This window comes from Malurus melanocephalus, unplaced genomic scaffold, assembly GCF_030028575.1.
Source record: "Malurus melanocephalus ecotype Western Australia unplaced genomic scaffold, MMel_1.1 scaffold_9, whole genome shotgun sequence".
Classification (NCBI taxonomy): Eukaryota; Metazoa; Chordata; class Aves; order Passeriformes; family Maluridae; genus Malurus; species Malurus melanocephalus.
The window spans coordinates 1,269,686-1,296,850 of NW_026623241.1; the positions used below are offsets into that span (position 1 = coordinate 1,269,686).

The 27,165-nt window shown below is 35.5% G+C and overlaps 1 protein-coding gene across 2 annotated transcripts in view; it reads left to right on the forward strand.

Moving 5' to 3' along the window:
• Positions 1–27,165, forward strand: part of FSTL5 (follistatin like 5) — a 266,833-nt gene that overhangs the window by 14,140 nt on the left and 225,528 nt on the right. For both annotated transcript variants that reach the window (XM_057375528.1, XM_057375537.1), the window contains exons 2-3: positions 8,245–8,383; positions 26,577–26,610. In XM_057375528.1, the coding sequence (XP_057231511.1) occupies positions 8,261–8,383; positions 26,577–26,610 (157 nt within the window). In that variant the 5' untranslated portion in view covers positions 8,245–8,260. The remainder of the gene's footprint in view (positions 1–8,244; positions 8,384–26,576; positions 26,611–27,165) is intronic.

Genomic DNA, 27,165 nt, shown 5'->3' on the forward strand with positions numbered 1-27,165 from the left:
GAAATTTGGGACCAAACATATTAAATGTAGATTTTAGAATTGCTTTCATGTTGTCAATTAGGTCAGGATTTTATCTATAGTTAAATTAATTATATTATTGTGTGCACTGGGGGAGAGTACTGGAGGGCAAATGTATTTTTGTTCAATCCTGATGAGGACAAACTGCCCTCAGCTACAAGCAGTCCTTGTGTRTTTAAATAGCTGCAACATTCATCAGTTCTGTTGGTTACTGATTCAACTGTGCTTCAATCCAATTGCACCAAAATCCATCATCTTTATTCTCTGCAGTTTGATAATTTCATCTTTCCTGTCAGTGTTTGTACTGCTGTGTGTGCTTCTCTCCATCACCCCAGAGTGCATCCATGTCCTTCTGCGTTTGAGGAGCTCATGGTTTCTTGCATGTCATAGACTTTCCCAGGTCACATCTCTTGCTGATATGTGCTCTAGTTATCTTCCCATCCTATGAAGACTGCTGAAACACTACTTCTGAGGCTAACTCTCTTCTCTCTTTACATTTTTATGGTTTAAGACTTGATTTCCTTCTTTAGTGGTTTATAATTCTTTTGTTACTTACAATCTAGTTAGAGGYGAAATCCTCAAATCTTTCTGTTCTAGTGTTTGCCATTTTCATGGTGATCTTGAGGAACAATCTCCAGTGGGTTGACTTCGAACCAGCTGAGTTATTGAAGAATCTCTTTCAAGGGTAAAAAAGGGGGGGATCCCACACTGTTTGCTACAGCACTTCGATGCAGAGTTTCTTAGATGTAAAGGGTTGAAATCCTAACATTAACCAGAATATTCAATAGAAACTGTTTCTCTGAATTATCATGGCTGTTTGAGCTAATGATGACTATGTCATGRTTTAGCTTTCATCCAAGGAGTTCTGTAACACAGATTTTGGTGGTTTTGTTGGTAACCACTGTTTTACCAAACCTCAATATTTTCTAGGATAACAAAAGGGAAAAGTAAGGGTGGTAGATTTGTATATCACAGCAAATATGGAGAAYTTTAGTCTTTAATTTAGCAAATTACCCATTTAAAAAAAGAAGTTGTATCTTAAGTGGTCATTTTGCTTTTGCGAGGATACTGTTTTTGCTCAAAAATACAGTACTTTTATTATGTAAAAGTACTTTATRATAAGTTACTATGGAAATGCCAACAGCTGTTGTTTCTTCTTACATGTAGTTGATGTTAGAAGTATTTTATTTAAGAAGAAAAAAAATTTAAAATGTGAAAACCAAAATATTTATCTTTTCTAGCAGGTGCAAAGCTACACAATGGTATACTAGGTGTCAATATAAAATTTTTGTAAAATATTAACAAAACATTATGAAACTATTCACCTGAGTTCTAAGCTGGCAGTTTTTCTATTTCTGATTTCATAACATGAAGCAATTGAATTCCCAGCGGTTCAGAGACTGCCATGATGGTAAACATTAATTCTCTAGGATATTGAGGAGMCAGCTGTGACAAGTTTGCTAAACGAAGGAAGAAAGAGACCACCTTGCTAACAATATAACCTCCACAAACTAGCACTTGCATATATCAATGAACCTAAAACCAGCTCAAGGTTGATACTGAAGTCTTGAGAAAAAAAACCAGATCAATACACACAACCTGAATCCATTTTTAAAAGGTCCTCTGAGATATGTGAACTATAGTACTCTCATTTTGTTCTTTCTGAAATATCAGAGAAATTATGAGACCATGTGAAGAACATGATAAGAAAGGTTTAAAACTGACATTTCTCATGTAATTATAATTCACTMAAACCTGGGTCACTAACACTAAGACATCTGGATGTCATCTTTGATATAAATAATTAAATATACTGAAAATGGTAAGATCAAATTTGGAGATAGTGAAGATAAGTGTCCTTRCTGCATCTGCATTTCAGGTGTTTCAGCCTTTCAGAAATGCCCCTGGCATGCTCAGGCCACTTGTGAACAGGTTCATATAAGCCACTGTAAGCCTTTAGGGTCAATGCCAAAGAATTCCTTCTAGAAAAGCCCTGGGCAAATGGAACTTGCTTGCATCCCCCCACAGACACTTGGCTGCCTGGGCTTCTGTTCTTACCCACCAGCAGCTGCAGTAAAAGTGGCATGAGGGCAGAGAGAGCAGCAGTGAAAGGTAACCTGGCCCTTTTTCTGGCTGCTCACCCTGGTGGGTGCCTGGATGTACCTGACATGTTTGTAATGTCTGGACAAACACCCAGTGCAGTGGTGCAGGACTGGCAGTGCAAKGGATTGCACTCTGCCTTCTGCTTGTGCAATGTGATGGTTTTGCTATTTAAATCTGGAACRGAGTGAGGGAGAGATGGACAGGAGTCAGCAGAAGGCAGGATACACCTGGCATGGCGAGTCCTTTTCGTGAGATTTTTTAAAAATGTATTTCCCTGCCTGTGTGCTTTAGCACATGCTCTGTCAGTAGCATTGCTGGCTGTTSCAAAATGACTTGCCAGCCTCTTTTGGTGGGTGAAGGATGAGGAGCATGTGCCTACACAGTGAGTGGCTGTAGCCACATAAAGTCGCAGCTGAGAGACAGAACAGATTGGTGCGCAGATGTACGAGCTGTTTGCTGCCGTGCCGGTGCTGCGCTTCACTGTTGCAAGCCCCAAGCCTGCTGTACATAGCTAAGGTGACCTAACAGCTCTGGTTCAGAGTTTGGCTGCCACTTCTGGAGGAGAATGGAAGGTGACAGCATAAASTGTGCAGTGCTCAAAAGCTGTCAGCAAGTCGTGGAGGTGAGAGCTGCCACCATGACACTGTGATCTGCTTTCCACATAGCATTTTGACAGGGGAAAACTTTGCTAGATAYGGATTATGGCTGCATTGGGAGAGAGAATATGATACTGTGATTTCTTTGTAAGAACTCCATTTTTTTTTTGTAGAGACAACTGTTGTAAGGTTTTTGAAGGTTGGCTGTGTGAAGATGTGGGGCACTAGGGTAGAGGCAGGCTAATGGGAAAAGACATGCTTTTAGCTAAAACTTCTGCTCTTTATTCAGTTAATGCACTATAATAGTCTCTAGACAAGAAAATACTTTGTTTGCTGCTACCTTTCTGCCATGAAACCATAATGGTAGATAAAAGCATCTTAAGAATTGGTGTATTCTTCTATGGCCAGTTATTTGTGTCCATCATTACATGCAATGAAATCCTCAAAGTCACAGGCAATGAAGCATGGTTTATATTTATTGCTATGGCTGTATTATAAACCTATTAATAACACTGAATATGGTGACAGAGCGTATGGTCTTTTTCTGATCCACACAAAATAGACAATTAATTTTKTTYTTTTTTTTTTYYCCAGATTAATAGTATGTAAAAGAGACTGACATTTCCTGAGAGCATACAGTACTACTGCTTGATTTGTTGAAAGTGACCTTTTAAATAAWGCTGGTTTAATATCTGATGCATCTTTGCTTTTGAAGGCAGAAGGAATGCAGTGGTTGAGCTAGTATTCAAGATTTCATTTATTATACTTTGTAGGGGCATTAAGTTCATCAGATCAGTTTATTGGGATGGACTACTTCTATTTTCAAGTGAATTGAATCTCTCTTCTTAATGTGAAATATTGTGGCTAGTCACCATTTATCACCACAAAACAGAGCATAATAGCTAAGGAATTTTGGGAAAAACCCTTTGAAAATGGGAAAGTTCTTAATTTTAAATATGAATACATTTTAAAATAGGGCATTCTCATAACTGGATATATATTTTAACTCTTCAGATAAACTCTAGCTAAGTCATCTTACATTAACTAGTTGTGTTTTTTTTTAATACGCTGTAAATACACATTATCACATTTGAAATGTGTATAATATATCTTTTCAACCTTCTCTGTGAAGATTCCAGCATGGGGACAGGTAGAATAGTGTTTAATATATATTTGCTAAACTCTCACAATAACAACCTCTTTCCCAGTCCAACAGGGAAGAGTAAGGCAAAGAACAAAATTTCTATTACCGATGACCTGCTGAAAAGGTTTAGAAATCATAATAACTTTGAGAGGAAGCACTCATTATGGCATTGTAGAATATATTAATCATTATTWGATATTCGTAAGTAAGGTGTCAAGAGTGTGATTTTTTTTGTTTCCCACAAAATATTGCACTTGCAAGGGTGAAAAGCACTAGCAGAAGWCAAAAGGGAGATACAGGTTTATATTATATTTTCTCAGGAATTAAAAGAAATTAACTCAATGGTGACTTGCTGATCATCAGGGTAATGGGGGAAATTCTTGGAAATTTTCATGTATTTTTCTTTGTTTAAAAAAAWAAAAAAWTACTWAAAGCTATTTGGTGGTCCCAAATGAGGCAAGTGAGATGTCCTAAGGTATTTCTTCTTTCTGTCAGTTCAGAATCTGTAGCTCTCCCAGCAGTACTCCTCCCCCAAGAGTTTTAAGGTGCAAACTTGACATAGAATAAAAGASTCCTCTTATGGATAATGATTTATAAAAAAATTGAGAAGKAACTGAAATGGAAAGAAGTCAGTGRTGAGGAAACCRCAGAGTACATCAGATTCATGAATGCTCTGGAAATGGGCAAAAAAGAGATGTCAGAGCTTTCTGAGAATCAGAAAGAAAAACGTGAGTTTGATACTGAAGAAATTACTGTACAGTGAGAAAWAAGGAATACACATTATCTGTTCCATATCTTTCACTCTGTTCCTCCTCAGCTCATGAGGAAAATCTAAGGATGACAAACAAAGCATAAGACTGTTAGAACAKAGATCAGTTTAATGCTAAAATACTGCATTAAGCTTAATAAGAGAAGAAGTTAATAAGAGAATCTACACATTGAGGAAAGAAGCCCAGTTCCCTAATTATTTGTGTGCAATGAGGGGGGGAAACCCCCACCCCCTAATTATTTACATGCAATGAGTAGCTGTAAATTACATTTGCATTAATAGGATGGTCAATATGGAGTTATTGCTAGTAGTTGTTTAAGAATTTSAGTTCAGTATTTACTGGCAGATAAGTCACTCACACATATATAGATATATGTATTTACACAGACACACACAAATATGTACTGGAATATTTTAAATTTTTTTTTAGTTTCTCTTTGCATTTTAACCTATAAGCTACATTATAAGTGAGAAATGTGCAGAGATAAGAAAACCCAGAGGTACATGTTAATACCTGCTTAAMGAGAGAGTGAACCAAGTTAACTCATCAGATTTCCAAACAGTTATATAATTATAAAGAAGCAACCCTCTTCAGTGAAAATAAAAGTAGACATGTAATAAAAACCTAAAAAAACTGTTGCTTGACAAATATGTAATTAATGAAGTTAAAAATACAGAAGAATGTTATCTAAACACTGAATTTGAGTTCAGAAATATGTTGTTTTGGCCCAGAATGCATGATATAAAGATTCTTTCAAAACACAGTTTCTGACTTCTTGATACTATAATATTAAAAGAAAAGTACAAAACTACTTTGTTTATAAATTGTGCTGTACCTTCAAGTAGAAATAACAAAGAAAGTAATTTTAAGTAACATGAACCTATAAACTTGGTACCTTATTTCTTTCTGTTGGGTATATGCCATGCGAAAATCTGGAGTTGTAACGAAGCTTTGAAAATTCATTTTTATTCCTGCTCTTAACAACATGAGTCTTTAAGGACAGATCATAAATTTTCTTGAAATAAAGACTTTATAATAGTACTGTTTCAAGGAGGGTTGTGGTTTTGGTAGCAGTTTAAAATAAATAATAATTTAAGCTATCAAAAAAATTCAGAAGAATAGGTATGCTACTTTTAAAAAAGGAGATTTTTTAAATTCTAAAAAGGCAAATAATAGCTGTATACACCTTGCATACTTTTGTGATTTTAGGTAGCATCTGTCCAAAAACTTTACTTTTGAAATTTATGTTGTAAGTGTTCATCCAAGTAGYAGGCAATGAAGTCAGAAATTGAACATGTAATAACTTTCTCTTCTTCTGTACAAGTGCAAAGAATAAACCTTTCAAGGTCAAACAATTTTGAAAACTATAAAGGCTCTATTCTTTTACACCACGTGAGGCTAAAATATATGCAGTTTGTGGGAGGATGGTGGAATGTGGCTGCTCTTACAATCTTCTTTGTAATGGCTGTTCTCCACCCAAATTTTCATAATATGGAAAGATATGCCACAAGTGCACAAAGAGGACATAGTTCAACCATGCATAGTCTTAGCATGCACAAGTGCTAAACAAATCTGATTCCATTCTTGAAAGTCAATGAAGTATTTTTTATATAAATAATATAAATTATTTATTATATAAATTTAATATAAATTTTTAAAATATATTATATTATTTATATAAATAATATAATATATTCCTTTATATAAATAAAGAAATGTTTTCTTTGAGATTAAAAATCAAGATTCTGATTTTTCATATTTCTTTTATTCTTTTTTTTTCTTTAATGGACTTATTTTCCCAGTAACAATGACACTGAATCAGTGAAAGAAAATGCCATGCCATAATGTACTTGAATTCTCAGAGTTCTGAAAAAGTCTTTTTTGATGTTTTAAATCGGTGAGCTAGATTTGTTGTAATAATCCTGTAGTGAAGGTCCACCAGAATATCTGACTAGCAATTCTGTTTTGATGGAAGTATGAGTRGAACCCAAGAAAAAAATGTTACTGTGTCATTTCTTATTCTACTGTAATATCCTGTTACTGAACAGGTGTAAAAGAACAAGCCTCAAGTTACTTATGTAAAATACCTCTCTGTAACAGAGCTTGTTTTCTGTGTTTCAAATAATTCTCTGCTTAATATATTCTGTGCAAGCTCTCCTAAGAGAGATAYTTCTGCTATGTATATTAGAAAAGTTGGAGTGCCAAAGAAAGGTAATTGAAGTGGAAACTGTTAGAATAAGCAGTGATAAATGAGAAGAAATGTTAAGTTTGATTAATAGGGAGACCCAGAATGAGATTGGGTTTGGTGGAACAAAAGCTAAGCGATGCTAAAGTAATATGRTGCATTAATGTCGAGCTTTTGTTTAAATTACAAGTGTTGAAGGCAAGGCAGGCTGGTAAAAATCAGCTGGAATAAGAATAAAACAGATCTTTAAGTAGTTTTACCAARTTCAGTAGAGTAGTCCCAAAAGAACGATAACAGACTTAAGCAGGATGCTGTTACTGAGACTGTGAATAGAAGTTTGAGTAGGCTACATTTACTACTTTTAATATCTCCACAGGAATTAATTCTGTTCAGTCTCTCTGCCTTCAGGTGACTGTGAGGACTACTGCTATGTGAAGAATTGTAGGAATCAACCCCGCAGTTTGTGTAACAGTATTGCCAGGAGCATGACTGTAAATGATACAGGATAATAAGTGATCCCCAATTTGTTCACATTTTATGCTCAGATGGTTTCCCATAGAAAAGAAAACATCAGGCAAGACTGGAACATTCAGGGCATAGTCTGGGCTCCTAGGGCACGCTTAGGATGTTTTGCATTTATTCCTGTATATCTTGATTCTTATCAGAGTTTTCTACATTGGCAGGGTAAGTGAACTAAAAGCAAGGTAGAAAGGGGAAAAAAAACCCCACTCATGCATGAAAATGGTTCATCTCTGTCCCATATTGCAGGATTAAATGATACAGACTGAGCAGACTGACTTGGGCGTGTTTTGAAGTGGTGAAGATCAGTTTGCTGTGTTATTTGTTTAATGTGATGGTTTCATCACAAATGGTGAATATCAATTATAATACTGCATATCCCTWATAGATTTTGAATCCACTTATGACATGTATATTTGTAGGTCCATTAGGAACCATGTAAGACAATTCTTATGCCATATGTATCTATAAATCTATGAGTATGATTATTACAGGCTTTTGGGTTGTGAATGGTGCATTTCCAGAGACCATATTAAAAAGGAAAAGTTGATGAACATGTGATTGATGATATTTTTTTTTTTCATTTGAGAAAAAGTATTGCATTTTTCACCACTGCTTTTCTATTATGTTCTGTCTTTTCTTTGAATTTTCCTGATTGTTTGCTTAGTGACTCTCACATGAGTATTGTATGGTGTTAAGAAACTGCTAAGTTTAGCAAAACCAAATTGATTCAGTTTGATTCCCAAATACCATTTTTTTGTCTCTTTGTTGTTGTTGCCAGATGGATTGTCCTATACCTACCATGTTTATTCAAGTCCACAGATGGATTATCAGTATTGTAAACTTTTACTATATGGCTTTTGCTAAAGTAATATTGCATCTCTGACCTTGTACATTTTATTTTGGCAGAAACAGACCTGTAAAAATGTTTATGTGGTGGTCCGCTGTTTTACTTCTTGGATGCATTTTGCTGGGAGCAGACGGGTGGCCAGTCAAGGAAGGATACAGCTTTAGGCCCTATCAGCCCTTAGTCAGATTACGGCACAAGGTATGGATTATTCTCTAATATGTCTTGCTTTTCTTTCATGGTCAAGAGATAAATTACACTCCAGCCTTGTCTTGTTTGTGATTATTGGAGAAATGTTCAGAAATTATTTTTTTCAAAGAGAATACGATCTGTTCTTGCTTCAGAAATGACAGATTATGTATATCAACAGAAACTCAGAGGGAGAGCCAGGAGGGGATCTCTCTTGAGAAAACTGTCGGCATCTGCTTAAGGCAATGATGGCTTGTCCCAGTCCTCAGTGAATTTCAGTCCAAGTAGCAAACAGGGAAACTGCCCATCAAAGAARCATGGTGTCTAAGCTAACTGATGAATAGAAGCTTGTTTGAAAGAGGTAGATGTTGCCAGTTCTTGCTGARTTTAGAGGTTTTGGGCCATGGTGTAATGTAGATGTTTTCTGCATTACAGGTTCCCATATTAAACTACTACATGTCATTCAAATTTTGCCCACCTGATACTCCTTTGTCATTAATCCAGGACTCCCAGAACAGTCCTCAGATTTGTAAGCTTCTCTTCTGCTAGCCAAATGGGAAACTTCTGTGGTGGTTCTGTAACACAAGGGAAAGGGCTGTAATGTTTCCATGGGATCTTTAAAGCCAGCATAGATCTGATCAACTTAATTTCTTCTTGGCATGGTAGTCATGGGGGCAACTTCAGAGGAGCCTTAAGGCCTACAGTCAGGCAAACAGAGATAATAAAATAATTTATTTTCACCCTTCTGAATCTGTGTGCTACAACTRAAACGTCTGAATTATAGCCCGAAACTCTAAAAGTTAGTTTCTATTAATATTTCAAGATATTGCTAGTTTTATTTCTCAATGCTTTTTACAAAGTATGAAAGATATTTCTTCTTAGTCCTCAGTTAAAAAAAAATGACCCAATGTGTGATTCTATCTCAGCATATGAGGAGGAACTGATAATGTGTTTTTTCAAATGAGTAAAATACTTGCCTATTATCTGATTAATGTCTAATATGTAGATTAAATATGAAAAGTTTCTTAACAGATGGAAAATGAAATCTTAAAAGTAGACAATTATGYATCCTCTAGGAAATGTTTTCAATCAGAATAATGACTGAATCAGGCCACAGTCAAGGAAATATGTAACTGTATCAGGACACAGGTWTTTATGATGAGTATTATGCAAAACTTGGTCTCATCAATTTATTTCCATTTGTCAACTGTAAGYAAAATAAAATAAAATAACACAAGAAAAATACTTTGAAATATAGAAGGAAGAGATAGACTAGTAATGAAACCATRGAATGAATCATGTGACAGAGAAATCACATGTGCAAAAAAACCCCAAAACAAAACYGTGTAGACTGTGAGAAGGATGAAAGACAGACCATGGGATATGATGAGCATTATTCCAGAGGTTAGATGTCTCTGRTTATATTGATTATATGTGAAACTAGTTGTATATTAGGGTTTTTTAAAATTACTTTCAATGTACTGATAACTCTTATATAATTCTTGGAATAGGCTGTAATAAACTTTGCAAGTTTGGTATTGATGGGATCACACATACACATATGCAAACAACACAAGGAAAAATAATTAAACTTAATATAAAAGATTATATTGAATTATATTTTGGTGGGTTTATATAATTGAAGATTATATTGTGGTGGGTTTTTTTCCTAGCCAATATGTCTAGATGGAAAAACAGTTTGATATAGTTCAGCTTTTGGTATTAGGGATATATATTTGTGTAAAACAGCTGGGAATGTGAAACATTTCTAAAGTAAATTTTCAAAACCAACTTTGGCACAGATATGTGTAYTCAAAATGTAAATGATATGGTAAAAGAAACTTTCTGCTTCAATCAAACACTTAATAAATCAAGTGCTTAGATTAAGTTTTGCCAGTAGAGTACTTACTACAAACAGWTGATAATGAATATATGCAGTTATATTTGCTTTGATCAGGCAATATGTATGCAAGTTTATGTGTGCAAAGATTAAAAAGAAAAAAAAAAAAGAGTAATTACTCTTGGTCTGATAAAGAGGAATTTATTTGACTTGGACGATAGTCCAACCAGAGCAACTCCAAATGTCAACCTGCAGGGAAAGACAATCCTCTTGGTACTTAGGTATTATCTTGAAATAATTATTGTGTTTGTGGTGAGACCAGGCATTCATGTCATAAAGGTTTTATTGTTTTATAAGGGATTAGGAATGATTTCAGCTTCTCATGCACAGAAATTACAAGTAGGAATTTAGTCTATATATTTAATAACCTGGAAGCATAAGAATAGCATTCATTGGAAAATACTTTATAAATAGGGAAAAACTTCATGCATRAGAAAATGTTATTTCAGTGTGAAGGTAACTCAGCACTGGAACAGTTTGCCCAGAGAGCYTGTCAAGCCTTCATCCTTGCAGATATTTAAAAACTGGGTGGACATGGTCTGGGACAACCATTTGCCTTATTTCTATTCTCTTCCCTTGTTTAACTACATTGTTTAACTGCTACGGCTTACGCTTGTGGTAATATGTGRTTATGTTGAAAAATACTAGGCTGTGTCTGAACAGCATGAGAATTTCTTGTTAAGCCAGGTAATCCTTGGTTCTTCATTTGTCAAAACATTGGAAAAGTTTGTAAGGCACTTTCCATTTGGGAGTCTTCTTTCATTGCTGCTGAAATATTGTGAGCAATTTGTTAACACCTAGGTTCCCACCTGAAATCGTTAGGAAGCATTTTTAGCATCCTAATGAATTTTCTTCTTGCAATTTGCRTGCCTCTGTCAGAGACCAATGTTTATGCAATGGTTTTGGTGAAGGAGTGCATGCTCTGAGATTTCCAGGTATAAACAGGCAGGCGGCWGCCAACAGAATGGCAACTGTTGGATGCCGATTCTGTCAAACACTAAGAAATATGGAATATAGCCTGTATATCCATATGCATAGTCCAGAGCATGCCAGCTCTGCGTATCTAACACATGCACGTACAGCCCTCCTTGGCAAGCCAGGTGATTCGTGTGGTTTATCAGGGAATAATGCTGCTGACAGCACCTCGTTGTTAATGGTCTGCTCACCTGTGGGCAGCAGCTCAGATTGAGTCCCCAGGGSCAGTTGGTGAAGGTGTAATTTAGTCCTCGTCCCCTGGACTCCTTTTCCTTTGTCCTAATTTTGATTTTACGGGGTTAGGATGGTGACAATCCCAATAGTCAGGGATGTAGCCCCGCACTGAGAGCAAGCACTGCCATGTCAGCAAGGGTAGGGATGGGCTTGGGGGGACCTGGGAACAGAGAGAAGTGGGGAGAATCCCAGAAAATCAGCACTCAGCCTGAGCCTCAGCCTTAGCCCAGGCCTGTGTCCAGGTCTGTGCCTGAAGCTCCAGCAGGAAAGGGGTTCTGCTGTCCAGCTGAGCAGGCGGGTGTGGAGGATGCAGTTAAAGGGGTGTGCTTTGCTTTTACCAGCTTTCACTGGCACCTGCTGATCTGCTGATTCAAACCCTTCCCAGCCTTGTCCTGATTTCATCTTGTTTTACCAAAGGGCTAAGGAGAACTGAGTCAGATGTGCAGCTCCCACGCTTGTCTGTGATGTTTCTCCAGACTCAAATACTTCTTTTAACTTCCTGCAAAAACCCTGCTTCTCTCCCTTTTTCCTCTCTCCTTCCCTTCTCACTGTTGCTGTCTGCTGCTCAATTTGTCAGTTCAACCCCGATTCACATTAAATTAGGCCTCAGGACTAGGTCAATTTAGAGGGGTTTACATTACATTAGAATTAGGTACAGTTTAGAGGTGTTTAAGCAATAAGGACTTTGTCTGAATGAAACAAAGCAAGAGAAAAATGTAAACACCTGTCCCAGGTTATTAGAGGCAAATTTGAATGCCTAAGCACAAAGCACAGAAAAAAACCCATATTTTACTTCTAGGTTTTTGCCCAAAGGTTAAAAAATGTTCTCCCTCAATAACAGCACTGAAACTCCTATGAGATGTAGACAGACAGAGTGTTCAATGACTTTATCCTCATTTAGGATGTCACGATCAAGAAAGAAATGCACAGAAAATAGTATTCCAGGATTCAAAAGTAGTCTCTGATTTCCCTGTGTTGTCTGGTCTCCAAAAAAACCTGAGGTTTGTAGTTCACAGTGTCTATCTGGAAAATCTGTTTGCTTGTAGGATCTGYGAAGTCATAAAGTTTGATCCTCTAAAATCCCCTGTCCTAGAGGGAGAAGGGAAAAAATCTGTTGAAGATGAGCAGTGAATTGTGAGGTCTAAGAACAGAGCTTCTCCTGGTCATGTCCGTGCTGCTTTCATCTCTAAAGTAACAAGAGAATTTTCTTCCTTCTGAGGTTCCATGGGCACAGTATCTATGTCCTATGCAAATTCCTGGATTAGAAGTAGCAAAACTTGCTTTTACTTCCTCCTCGCGCCCCCCCCCCCCCCCCGTCACTTTTCTAAATGTAGTCAAGAAGTTTTATGTTTCTTTTAGATTTTATTTTCTTTTTCTCAGGAGAGGGAGGGAATTCTGCATTCTACTTTGATTTTTCCTGTCGGCAATAACATTAAAAAGGCATGGGTAATTTTTTTTTAAATCCTATACAATCATGGTGCACTAATAAGCTTATAGCAAAAATAAAATGTTTAATTGATATCTTCCACCACATGCTTAAAGCATTTTTTAAGTCTTAGGAAAGTTGCTTCCAAAATCTCTCTGTAAAATTTCTTCTATAATCCTTCTTCCGACTAGTCTGTCACTGGGGGCTGGAGTGTCAAAATCTAGAATTAAGATGGGGCTGATTGCTCCTTTCAAGATGCCTGCTGGTACTTATTAACAAAGGCTATCTATAGACTTGCAGTCAGATCAAGAGGGCCACTGAGGGAGCAAATGTACATCTTATCTATTGGACTGTGCCTCTTGCTTTTTTGTTCCTGTTACTGAACATCATCACTGTGGAAAAGATTAATCTCAACCAAATATTTTGAGGGATGATAAGATTCACATGTATTCTCTACCTTTTGATTGATATTATTTTTTAATTTCACATGCCAGGTTGGCAACAAAGAATAAAGTACAACATGGTGGTGTATGGGGGCAATGTATTTATCTTCCATCAGTAGTCAGCTTGGCCTTCTCACATGGAATCCTAGGAAGAGGATTTCCAGTTACCCTTGAATAGATAAGAAATGGTTTCTTTTATCTTCCTGGTGTTTGGGATTCCATGTAAACAAAATCATAAGAGAATATGAATCCTAATCAAGAATTGGAAATGATGGCAAATTGTCATCACGAATTCCAACTGCAGTRATGGCAAAACAAAACCAGGAGAGAKTTGGTTGATATATTACTTGRGGTGATTTGCTCCTGTTAAAATTTGTACAATTTAGATTTCTAGTATCATGAAAGAGGCCAGATACTTGAAGTGTATGTTTATGAGATCTGGCTCTTTTCCATGGCTTCCTTGTTGCCTCTTATTCATTGGGTCCTCAAGACTACTCTGTAATTTAATTCCATCTGTTTATTTCTTTTTTTCTATCAGACAAATGCTTTAATTTATTCTTTTCCATTGCTTCTTTTTCTCAGCCATTTTCCCTGTGGATTTAATGCCTATATTTATAACCTAGAAGATGTAGACTTTTATTATCTATATTAGCCTTTATTATTTTGGTTTCTTAAAATGAAAGCTATAGCCTGTGGCATGGATAGACAATGCTTATAATATGTAAAAATCAATATAAAAATAATATTAAATAATGAACATGATGTATAACAATTCTGTTGATCTGTAGACAAACTCGGCTGTACCCCAGACTTTTTTTAAACTAAATAATGATCCGCTAAGCTTATGGCTTATTTTTCACCACTGATTCTAGTTAGCTATTAAATTGTGGTTTTAAATGAAGATAATTATGTGGTTAAAGCATTTGTTTTTGTGTTGGGTTAGCAGGAGGTTCATAGCAGGAGGCCTGCAGGGGGTGGCTCCTGTGAGAAGTTGCCAGAAGCTTCCCCTTTGTCCGGCAGAGCCAATGGGAGCGGGCTCCAGGATGGACMCACTGCTGGCCAAGGCTGAGCCYGGCAGAAAYRGTGGTGCTCCTTCTGTGATTACACATTTAAGAAATAGGAAAAAAAAATGTATTGTGCAAATGTAACTGGACTAAGTGAAGAGTGGGGTGGGAATATTTGAGGGGAACAGCTCTGCAGACASCARYRYTGTGYGAAGGATGGGGAGGAGGTGCTCCAYGTGCCCCAGCCGAGATTCTCCTGCAGCTGTGCTCCTGCASCTGTGCTCCCYATGGYAGATCAYGGGGATGCAGAGATCCACCCATGGAGGAGACTGACACCAAAGCAAGTRGATGCCTGAAAGGAGGCTGGAAACCTGCAGGAAACCCGTGCTGGGCAGGGTCTGGGCCAGACCTGCAGACCCATGGAGAGAGGAGCTCATGCTGAGGCAGTTCTTCTGGTAGGAAGAACTTGTGACCCCATGGTGAACCTGCGTTGGAGCAGGCTGTGCCTGAAGGACTGCATCCTGTGGAGGAGTGACCCATGATTCAATTTGCAGCATTTTGTGGAGAACTGTTGCAGAAGGGATTGGATGCACTTTGGAGAATTTCATGGAGGACTGTGTCCTGGGGGAGGGACCCCATGCTGGAGCAGGGGAAGGGCTCCTCTCCCTGAACAATGGCAGAAACAATGTGTGATGAACTGACCAAAATCCTGATCCCCCATCTCTCTGCACTGCTGGAGCAAAAGAGGTAGAGCTCAGGAAGGAGGGAGGAGTGGGGGGAGATGTTTTAAAGGTCTTATTTTACTTCGTGTTATCCTGCTCTGATTTTGTTAGTAATAAATTCAGTTAATACTAGTCTGTTTTGTCCATGCTAGTATTTGCTGAGTGATCTCTTCTGGTCCTTAGCTCCCAAACCTTTCATTATATTTTCTCCCCCTTGCCCACTTGCAGAGGGGAGTGATAGAGCAGCTGTGGAGGGTGCTGGCATCCAGCCAAGGTCAACTCACTAGTTTTAAACATTRGTATACTGTGCATGCATACAGTGATGTATTCCCAATAGAGGAACTCTAACATTGGTATACAGCACTAAAAGGAAGAAAACTGTTTGTTACATTKGGCTTTAGTATAAAATCAAATTACAGTAATTGTGCACTATTAGACTCCTTTTAAATTGGCCCCAATTAGTTTGGTTAGGTAGAACATCATCTAGGTTTCTTTTCAATATATATACTATAAAACATCTTTAATAATTTTATTTCTATACTTTGTGTGGTAGAAAAACAAGTTCAGAAAAAAATCTCTTTAGTACTGGGAAAAAATCTCACTAGTCTTAGCTCTTTATTGCTTATCTTTTACTAAATGTGTGATGTGCAGTGAGAGCACAAATCTGATTTTTTTTTTTAGATAAAATCGTATTTATTGAAATACTACTATACWTTTTTTTTTTTTTTCTTTTGYGGTAGCCACTGATTTTGTCACTTACAAAAACACTGTTCTGATTTTTGTCTTTCCAAGATGTCAGGTTAAACAACCCATCTGTATTTCATGTGAACTATGGCTTTTGTTATCTTGAAGTACAAATATTTGCTATCACAATATCTAAGCAATTTCTTTAGCATTTATATTCCTGATCAGTTTAAAGTTTTTCATTTKAAATCTTTGCAAGGAGCCATGGTGAGAAGCATTGATCTGTATTTACGTATATTAGATTTAGGTGTATTTGATTTGGCTTTCTTCAGCAGCCTTTCCTTTTGAGACTTTTGCAACTGACAAACTGTTACTTCATCCCCATTGTTTATGAAGCAAAATATCAGTCAGAAAGTCCTCTTGCCTTGTGAACTTTCTGAAATAGACTGTGCTTCCCTAAAATGCCTTCAGTTCTGGGTATAGTGACTGCTGGATTACACTAGTTGCTATGACATGTTATTTTTTTCTCTTTTATAATTACTGGTRGGATCATATAAGTAGTCCAGCTCAGGGCATTGTATTTGTTCCTGATAACGGATTCCATGGGAAATCATGCCAGACAAGAGCAATTCATCCATCAGTGTACTCAAATCCCTTCAACTATGAGCTAAGGGAATGCAGTTTCTTTCAGTTTCAGATTAATTTCCCATAATGAAAAAAACCAAACAGCAGCTTTAGTAGCAACAACAAAAAGCCCCAGTCTCCTTCCAAAAATAGAGGATAGGATGTCCATTGAAAACATTAAAGGTTTTGGTTTCTGTCCTTAGGCCTGGTGCAAAGAAAATGTAGAGCATAATGATAGCCTAAAAAAGAGATGCCTTAATTGAATCTTTTTTCCTATTGTTATGCATTGATATGACTATGGTTAAATAACTATAGCTTTTAGAACATGGATGCTTAATGCCTAAAACATAAAATTCAAAAAAAGCTCTTCCAAACTTTACTAATGCAGAAATGTTGCTATTTTATTTTGTTAAAATTGCTCACAGAATCATAGCATGGTTTGGCCTTGAAGGTATCTTAAAGATCACTGTGTGGAACACAGTACTTGAAGTGGTGTCTCATGAGAGGCAAGAGATGAGTAAGAGATTTTTGTTTCAGTTGACACRTCTTCTTTATTTCTTTGTAATTTTTCAGTTTTCATTTATTACACGTCATTGACTATGTTTAACTGCATTTATACTGTCTCTATAAATTAACACAATGTATAAACAATACAATGGATGAACAGTACATTTATGTGAACTAAGTTGAATAGCAATAAATATTTCTATAACATTTTAATAGCTTCTGCTTAATGTTCATTGCCAATTCTATCAAGCACTCTATGGAAGTGAATTCTCCTTCCCAATGTGTTCTAACAAAATATTAATTCAAATAAGAAAAATCTAACAAATGTAGTTGGTGTCCCTTTTTTCCAATGAAAACAAAAATTATTAGTCATTTGTTTGATGTATTGTTTATAACTCTGATTATGTAACCTGGAATAGGCCGCCTGTGATTCAAGTCTATTTTCTAGGGACAAGTAAGGCCTATCACTCTCTTGAGGCATCAGTGCAATTTTCATTTCACTCGTTTCATGAAACTGCCATTAATTTCTATTACTGTCACCTGCAGATTGTTGTCATGCATCAATGCAAGTAATAAAGCACTAACATTACATTATCTAAAGAAAATTTATTCAACTTGTTTATATATCTATCTTTATTTGGTATTGCATAATTTGATGCTACAATTCTGAAATMGTAACTACTGTATTGCAATAAACTGATCCCCAAATTTGTTAAAGACTAATGCCACTGCAGATAGTTTGTGGTGTTTTTTATAAAGGTCTGACAAACAGTTGCATTGGTCAGTCTGACTTTCCATATAAGGGCACCTATTTATTTCATCATTCTTTCATTCCTCCTCTAACTGGGTAAAGAGTAAAGCATGCTTTTCAAATAAATTAGTGAATCTTCAAATATATTCTAAACCTTAATATTTTCTATGCCTTCAAATTTTCAAAGATTTCTTTTGATGGTTTATTGTTAGGAATTAGTAAAGAACAGAACTTTCCATTTGGATACATCTGTCTTGTTTGCTTCCTGAGATCTACTCCATAGTTAGATGGGATACATCAGTCATGCTTTGGTCAGGAAATATTTGAAAGTTATTATTTTTAGTTTATTATTCACAAAACCTGATTTTATTTTTGTTTGCTTGTATCAGTCCAAGGCAGAGAAGAAAAATAGATGTCTTTATATGTATACATATATGTATAAAGAAAGAATTATAATTAAAAGCACAATATTATCCATTAGGTTAGAACTTCAGCAATTTAGTGGATTGTTATTTCAGCTCTCTGAAAACTTTTTTTTTAAACTAATTGTTTCCAACATGAATGCCAAGAGRAAATAACTAAAATCTTTACAGTACATTGTCTACCACACAGTAGGAAAACTGTGATCAATTGTTAGTATGTCTGCAGAGTGTATAGCTGCACTTCATAATTCATTTTGAAAAATTAGTTGAAGTTCACCAATCAAGTACTGAGTTAAACTTGCATTTTCTAAGATTCAGTAGAAGAAAATATGATCCTAATTTTACTTTCTAGTTTCCTAAATGTCACACAGTGGGTAATACAATATAACCCACCATTTCATCAAATCTCCGGTTTAAACGAATGTATTTCTCAAATATAGAGTTGAACACTTTACAAAAGGGCAGGTGCAATTGCTTAATATTCATTTCATGAGCTTCTCTTTAGCTTTGCAACTCTACCTCATCTGCCCTTATAAGATGAATGGTAGAAACAAACTTATTCCTAGCAATGTCTCAGCACACTGGTTTTAATCAACACTGGTAGATAGWGTACAATTTTACCCATAATTATGTCTTAATGCAGACTAAATATTACTTGCATTCCTGGATTGTAAGAAAGTAATTGATGTTTATGCTCTCATGTTTATAGTCTCTAATTGTCATTCTTCCTGCAAATTTTCTTCTATCTGTACAGAAAATCTGCCAGGAGGAAAAATAAGATCTGAATGAGCCTCAGACAGGCTGAATAATAAAAGGCAAAATACATTATGTGGTTTTAGAAAATTGCACTTAAAACCACCTCTGAAATTTAAAAAGAAAAATGAATAGGGGTTTTAGGCAAATTGCTTCCATTAATGTCACTGGGAATACTGTGGCTGAGATCCATCTGCAGTAGCTTCCTTTTTTTTTTTTGTTTTTTTTTTTTTTTTGTTTTTTTTTTTTTTTTTTTTTTTGTTTTAAATAGCACTATATTGTCAGGAAATACACTACTGTTCAGTAATTGTGAGGCTACCTGGAATTTTAGGAACTCATGTAATGGGGAGATAATAGAATACCCATTAAACACTGTATCCTAGAATTTCCAGTGATAATTCAGAGATGTGCTAACGTTTTGCTTCTTGGAGATATCTTTCCTCCTCCTTTGCCTATTCAAATCTGGATTGTTCTCAGATAATTGCAAAATAAATATATTTGCACTGAATATGAGCAGTTTCTGAGATATATCAGATAAGTATATTCACCTGCAGTACCTCATCAACTGCCCTGTGTTACTGCATTTCTTGGTGGACTTGAAGAAACTACATCTCATGCTGGCTATGCATGGGAAAGTAATTCTACACCAAGTGTCTGAGCATGTAAAGTTTAATGCAAACTATGCACAAATAGCAATAATTATTTCTGTAAAGTCATTATTTACCTAACTCCTCCAGCTTAGCTAAGGAGAGYTGTAGGCTGGATTTAGCTACATAAATTGGCTTGTGCAATCTTCAGTATATAAGTGGTTTTGTTCATAGTAGAGCATGTTTCAATGCAAAAGTATACTTTTCACTGCATCTTTCTTTCACTGCTTAAACCGTGCATTAAGCATTTTAATGCTTAAAGCATTGTAAGACCAGCCACACTGCAAGCAATATAAAATTGGTAAAGTGTTTTTCTGTCATATGCTATGAAACTGCTTATATGCTTGTAAATTTTGAATTAATTTGGTCTGTCATCAAAGAACAAGGTATGAAGACATCATATTAGAGAAGCTGTGGTAACACTGTATTTCTGTAAGAGTGAGCTACCTAAGAAATCTACACAAAGTAACCTTCTGTGCATATTCTATATTTTTTTTCCTATTCAGCTCAGAATTGTGACCAGTTCTAGAATAGCTGATGATAATGAGGTGTATAGATAGTAGAGTAACAGTCGGTGAAAGAATTCATCCTTGAAGTCACCATGTAGATTTCATTAGATTATTTTTATTGTGGAAAAATGACAAAATTTGGAAAATTAGCCTTTGTGTGCTTCAGTAAAATGAAGGAATTTGTTTGGCTTTTCCCTACAATTTTACTGGGCCTGTAGAATCATCCTCTTGGACAGGGTTTTACATTGGAAACAACAACCAGAAAGATGGGAAACTTTACAGTCCTACTAAACCCCGGATTTAGTGCAATAGGAATCCATGAATTTAAAGATAAAACCTAAAGTTACTACTCAGCTGCCTTTGAACTGCAAGAGTAATCAGGGCTTATAGGTTCTATGGGGTGCTTATTTGTCTTGGGAGCTACCAACAGCCTGCTGGACGCTGGTCTTTTTACACCAGGCAGTGGTTTTAGGAAATGTGTCTACATCAACTGTGAACAATCCACAAAAAGGAATTGTGCTTGCCTTGAAAGTGTACAGATCTAACTGACTCTGCCTATGTTAAAAAAGAAAGGTTATTTTGTAAAATGCAATACATGGTGTATATATTTGTTATAAACAGTATGATTGTGTCATTAGCATTAGCAGGAAGCTGCTTCAGTTCAGTTGGTACTGAAGAATATTGGGATTTAGACAATAACTTTAGCCCAAAACTGTTTCATCTTGAGGACAAAGGCTTTGTTAGCTCTGCTTTAGGCTGCCTTTAAAATAATATGTGCCCTTGCAACCATCTAGGTTATTTGCTTTTGTGTCGGAAAGGTCCAAATAGGAAAAAAAACCCGGTGGATTAGCTGTTGTGTAGAACTTCTCTCCATTTTCCATCCATGGAAATCACACACTTTGTTAAAGCCTGATCTAGAGATAGTTTTCCTTCAGAGAATGTGGACGAGCTGGTGCTGGACTTCTTCATCTTTATTTCCTCTGTGATTCCCCTTTGCTTTTAGGGGATTATAATCTGCATTGCAGAGAGGAACAGCTGCTTCCAACTCACCTTGCTGGGTCTGCCATGATTGTTCTTAATGTTCCTCAGGGATCTCAGTTAGCAAACCAAGAACCAAATCAGTGTGTTTTGCAGTTCCCCCTTCCCCCTCTCTGTGGCTGGGMTTTTTTTGATTTGGTTTTGGTTTTAATGACAAATACTTCACCCTTGGATCCAGGCTCTCCAAATACTGTTGGGTTGCTTTCTCATAGATTTATGAATTCAAGACTTCATATTTTCTCCAGAGGCCTGTAAGACTTTTAAGACTGTAATATTTAGTAATACTCCTGGGAATGCCATTAATTCTGAGAACTTCTGCAGCTTTATGTATTACCTTATGTTTGCCTAGCAACCTTGCTTCACATCTCGTTTCCTTCACACAATCTTATATTCATGTGATGCCTTAATCAATACAAGAACAACCTGTGGCATGTTATTTTCTCAGAATTTGCTGCTATAAATGGTGGCAATCTCTAAGAAAGCTGGGCTGTGTATGCAGAACACCAGTTCAAGAATCCTGCTTCAAATATTAAACTAAAAAGCTCTCCGCAGTAAATASGGTTCTGACAAGAGCAACAGGAAAATGGTTCACTTTTTGCACATTCTTTCTTCCTTGCCATAGAAAGCAAAGCCTTGCTTATGGCTGCTTAACAGAATGGCTTTACAAATGTAAATGCCATTGCTTCTGCTTTGCATGCATTTGTAGTTTAAATTGCAATTGTACTGCAGTTGCTAAGAGTCTGCTGAAGTCTGGTTCTGTGAAACTTCTTTGAAACACAAATGTTCAGCCTAATGTCATTGATCAAATTGTGTCTGAGAATAGTTTACCAGATTGCTTTGTGCCCTATGTGTGCTTGCACTCTRTGGCTGTGACCATGCTGCTATTTCACCCATGAATAAAAAGTTTCTGTACATTTGTAATTCAGATTTCATGTAACTAACGATGTTGTATTAATTTAAGTGAATATGTTGTTAATTCTACTACTCTAGCTTGTGCATATTTTAACAATACTATTTTGGTACCTCTCTTACAGATTTTTTTTTAATAGCAATTATTCCTTTAAAAAAAACAAAACAAACCTACTATTGTTTGTAGTTATTCTGTAGTAACAATGTATCCCTACTGCAGAATTAGCCTCAAAGGTAATGAAAACAGAAACTTTGTTTTCAATGCAAACAAATGAAACAAGAATTGCAATGCATTTTCACCATATTTTATTATATGACTAATGGTAACTTTTCATTATAAAATATCAAACAAGCAAGTAACTTTGCACTCCTTTTTTAATCAGTTTCTGTAATTAATGGTTTATGTTTATTGAATTATTTAAATTTTTGTCACATGTCAAGGACAATCTACCATATGTTTTACACTAATTAGTGCTTTGTTTATTTTAGGAAKTCCATTAATTCAGCAGATAGTTTTTAAATAGAGCCAGCATGGCAAAGAGGCTTTGAGTTTTGCAGACAAAATAAGGCTCCTCTTTACGAGCAGCCCACTCTGGCAGACACATACCAAGATACTCAGCAGATGATTCAGGCAGACAGATAAGTGAAGTTCTGGATGCAACAGTTATGTAGTTTGTCTTTTGAAAAACACAGAATTAAATGGAAGTTACTATGCTTCCATGTGCAAAACCCAAGGTTTATAAACACTAATCTTTTTTCAAAAAGGAAAAAGAAAATCATGATACATATTAAAATAGGGCTAAGAAATGAGATTTACTGCTTCTTAAGTGGTTGGCATATTTTCTTTGTCCTAGAATGTCATCTACCTTTACAGATCAGGTCTGGTCTTTCTTATAAAGAAAGATTTGGAATCAAGAAGTAAACTAAGAGTCCCTTTGACCATCCTTCTCTGCACCCCTTATCGCTAATATGAAGCCTTTCTAAATAAGACTTGATACTATGCCAACCTTATTTAGTAAGCATTGCATTTCTGAACAACGATGTCAAAATGTTGGGGTGTTTTAAGAGGTGTTGATAGTATTTCTGTATTAAGACAAAAAAGCAAATAACACTAGAAAGGGAGCTTTTATACCTTGGAAAAGCATTGGTGTGTATTTAAATAAGTTTTTTAATAGATTTATATTCCAAATAGTTTATAAATTCTCATTTGTAACAATAGTAATTTGTGTGGTCAACCATTTGTGATTTTTTTTTTTTTAGTTCACAAACATAGCAGGAAATCTGACATTGTCTCCACTTTCATCCACCATACTTTGAAAAGTTTACTTYAAATTCAGCCTTTTGGGCACACAGGAAAGGTTTCTTTACAGTTCTAATCTGTTCTGCATCGATACATTTCATCAGGCTGATACAGTATAATGCAACACAAAAGCATAAAATACCATGCAACCTTTTTGATTATTTCCTTTGGAGAGCATTAAATTCAAAACTATTTTGCTATGTTTAAGCTGATAGAAATATCCTGGAATGCAAAATGGTTGGTTCTGTTTATGGATGACTCATAGTCATAGCTAACAATATAGTATTGTAGTTCATGTAGTCATTCCATATACATATATATAAAATTCCTTCAATTGTTAACATGTTGGGTGAAAATATTTTGTTTGTATATTGTAATGCAATACATGAGCAAAATAATACAATTATGTGTAATAGTGGATTTATGAAGTCCTCCACACAAGTRTTTATGTGAAGGTATGTTTTACTTGATGCCACAATGCTTGCACAATTACATATTTTCTAGCAGTGTATGGGGAGAATTTTGTTGTTTTCAGGCCAACTTGCTTTAACAGTCTAGTACACTGCACAAATGCAGGTGGAAATAAATGTCATTATGAACAATTTGTTTACTGTTTCAAATGTTCATTTACCTCTCTTACATTGCAGGACACTGAAAAATTTGTTTATTTGTTTGTATGTTTCCCATCAGGATGAGCAGTTCCTATTTCCCTGAGTGTCTGAAATTAATTTTCCTAAGTTATAGGTGCACTGGCTCRCTAGCATAATTCATTGCTTTTTAGTGATTTTCTGCAGAAAATATTTCACATAATTTATCTTTCAATATTAAGGAGGAATCTGTATTTAATTCACCCTCAGTATAAATTTTTCTGCATTTTTTAACTCTGTGTTTTCTGTTGAAAAGTCTAATATAGGACGGTTTCTCTAGGCAGAAAACAACTTTCTGACTTCAGAGATGCTGCATCCAGTGTAATCACTGGTTAATTTTGAAATAACTTGAGGTGCATAGATTTTTCTTCCCATGTGGATGCTCTTTGCTGCTAACAAGCATCTTGCTTGGCCCATGGAATATCACACCAAGGCTGGTCTATGATTTGCTAACAGAGTTTTTTCTTTCTAGTTTTAATGGAAGCATAAAATTAAAATTTTATTATTTTGAGAAAACGAAGCTCAAAAGTCTTCAATTGAAATGAAAAAAAAATGAAGATATTAAAAAAAAATCTGAAAAGATTTTTTCCTTTAATACCTTTCCTTGAAATCTTAACACATTCCATTAAAAATAAACCTCAACAAGTTTTTTTAATGGATAATTTTATTTCTACTCTAAGTCTTGCCAAGCTTGTTGCACTTTGTTCTTCCTMAAAAGTAATTCTCATCCTTATCAATGTTTCTCTTCTCCTTTCATACCAATATTTGATTTTTAATATTGCTTTCCTGCAAGACTACTCTTATCTCATAATCAATTATTGGATTAAGTCTTCAGGATCTATTGCAGCTTTGTTGGCGAAAAATTCCATTCTTCTGATTTCAAACTAAAGAAGGAAAAAAAGGCTAGTGAGTTTTGTGGAACTAACAGTGTTCGTGGAGCCTAATAATGGCACTATCTGAATGCTAATTTAATTTGGCTACCTCTTGGTATAAATCTTGGTGGCTGCTTGGTAGTTTTGTAAGTGCAGACTGCTAATAATGAACAAGATTCCTCTGTGTTTACGTTGGCCTATTAAAGATTAAGTTTYACTCTGTGGCTTCTGAAGATATATAAAATAAAAATTAAAAACACATTCCCCTTTAAAAGGCTAGAAGAAAGTACTAGACAGATCTAAACCAAATGCTGACTGTAGTGTAGAATGAAATATGAAAGGAATTATTTTATGACTTTAATTCTAGTATAGAATGAAAATGAGAATGGCGTGAAAATTGGTACTAGTAAATTCAGCATGTTGTATCATATCCTGTATTTCAGGAAATAACATTGATTGTATTGAGGAAATGCTGAATATGTATGAGAAAATACCTTACAATCTAGTACATGACATTTTACTTATTAAATATCTTGCTAGAGTTTCTAACGTAGTCATGGAAAAATTTGAAAACATGCTTTCCAGATATACAGGTTTTGACATATTTATTTGTTTGAGAAAAACCCAAGAAAARTAATTGACTTGGATTTGTAAAATCAGGTTTCAAGGAACAAAAATATTCATTACCGTCCATATTATTTGTTATTTCATAAAATGAAAAAAGTTAAAAAATTATGTTTTAGTTGTCTGAATATTAGATGGCCTTGATCTTAGGTTAATGGTCCCTGTTAAGCCTTAAGTCTTTCTGTTACTGATTATGGCTTTATTTTTAACATCTGTTTCAAACATACTTTTTAGAATTTGAACAGGTGTGTGACTGCACAGAATTAATTTCAGTTGTTATTTTTCTGTGTTACTCAGACAAAGATAGTTTCTATCAGTGTCATTCTAAAATAATTTAAATGGTAACCGGGCAAAAGGCCATCAAAAGATATACTGCTAAAAGATATATGTATTAGTTGAGTATTAGAAGTATTAACTTTTTTCTGTAAATGTCTATGTATAGTCCAGATGCTTTTAAGACTAAATGAACCTATTAGGAGCACAATAATTACAAATCCTTGGTGCATATAGATAAAGTAAAACAGTGCAATTAGTACTGAAAGGTAATCAGTTTTAGCTGATCAGTAAGCACGTTCTTTGTAATCAAAAACTAAATGCTTAAAAATGCATATTAGAAATTGCAACAAAAGAGAAAAAAATATCTATTTTCCTCTTGTTAAAATTTTAAAAGAAAAATCTATGCTAAAATGGAACAAAATTTAGAAGTGTTTTGCATTTAGCCTATTCCTAATGCTGTTTTTACTGGCATTAASTTATATAGCAGCAAATACTTGAAGAATTGTAGTACCCAAGATAAAGAACATGTTTTTGAGCAAATGTTGTGTAAAATCAAAGTTTGAAATTTTGGGGACAGAGTACTGTCTTGAGTAAACTTTCATGCTTCAGAATTACATCAGGGACAAGTCCCAGCTTTATGGGGACTTGTGCAGCTGAATTATGAGCATATCCCAAGGCAGAGGTAAAGTGACAGAGACWGCATGGCCCCATTGGGTAATGTGTTCCAGCACTTAATCACAGTCATTGTGAGGGGGAAAAAGGAGTAGAAAACACTAGGGGGATTTAAAAATGGGTCGTATAGGACTCTTTAGGCATCAGGCAAAGTAGAGTTGGTTTTGCTTTGGAGCAGGGTGGAGGTCTCATTTGGACCATGTATGTCTATGATTTTTGTGATAACTAATTCTGCAAATAATATATTTTTCTGCTTTTAATTGCAGCAGGAAAGGAATCATGAAATCTCAAGAAATAAGGGTGAGTGCCAATTATATTTTCAAAATGTGGAGATTCTTATAATTATCACAAATGTAACATGCATTATTGGTAAAACAAAATCCATCTGGATGGATTGTTTGCTGAGTATTTTGGTATTTGAAATGACAAAAATATATCCAGGAAAGGAGTTGATATTTAGAGAGTAAATGTATTACTGCTGTTTTTGGAACTCAGAGATGAACAATGCTGATTGCTGTGCTCTGGATGGKATGGGCTGCACAGCTTCCCACTAAGTTTGTGTCCTTGACTATAGCTGGTTATCATACTTCCATAAAACATCAGTACCATCAATTTAGCTTCTCCCTTTCCATTCAGTAAATCTGAAACTGGATGTGATTCCAATTTGTGAACAAATTAATCATGTCCTTAATAGGCTGCCTTACAAAATGACAGCTGTGGGTGTTTTGTGTCTACAATTTATATTTTCATTGCACCTTACCCTGTGCCAGTGGCTAAGCACTATGTGAAATAGAACATCTAGGTTAAAGAAACAGCACTGTATCAAGAAAATGAAGACTTCCAAACCCAAAATTG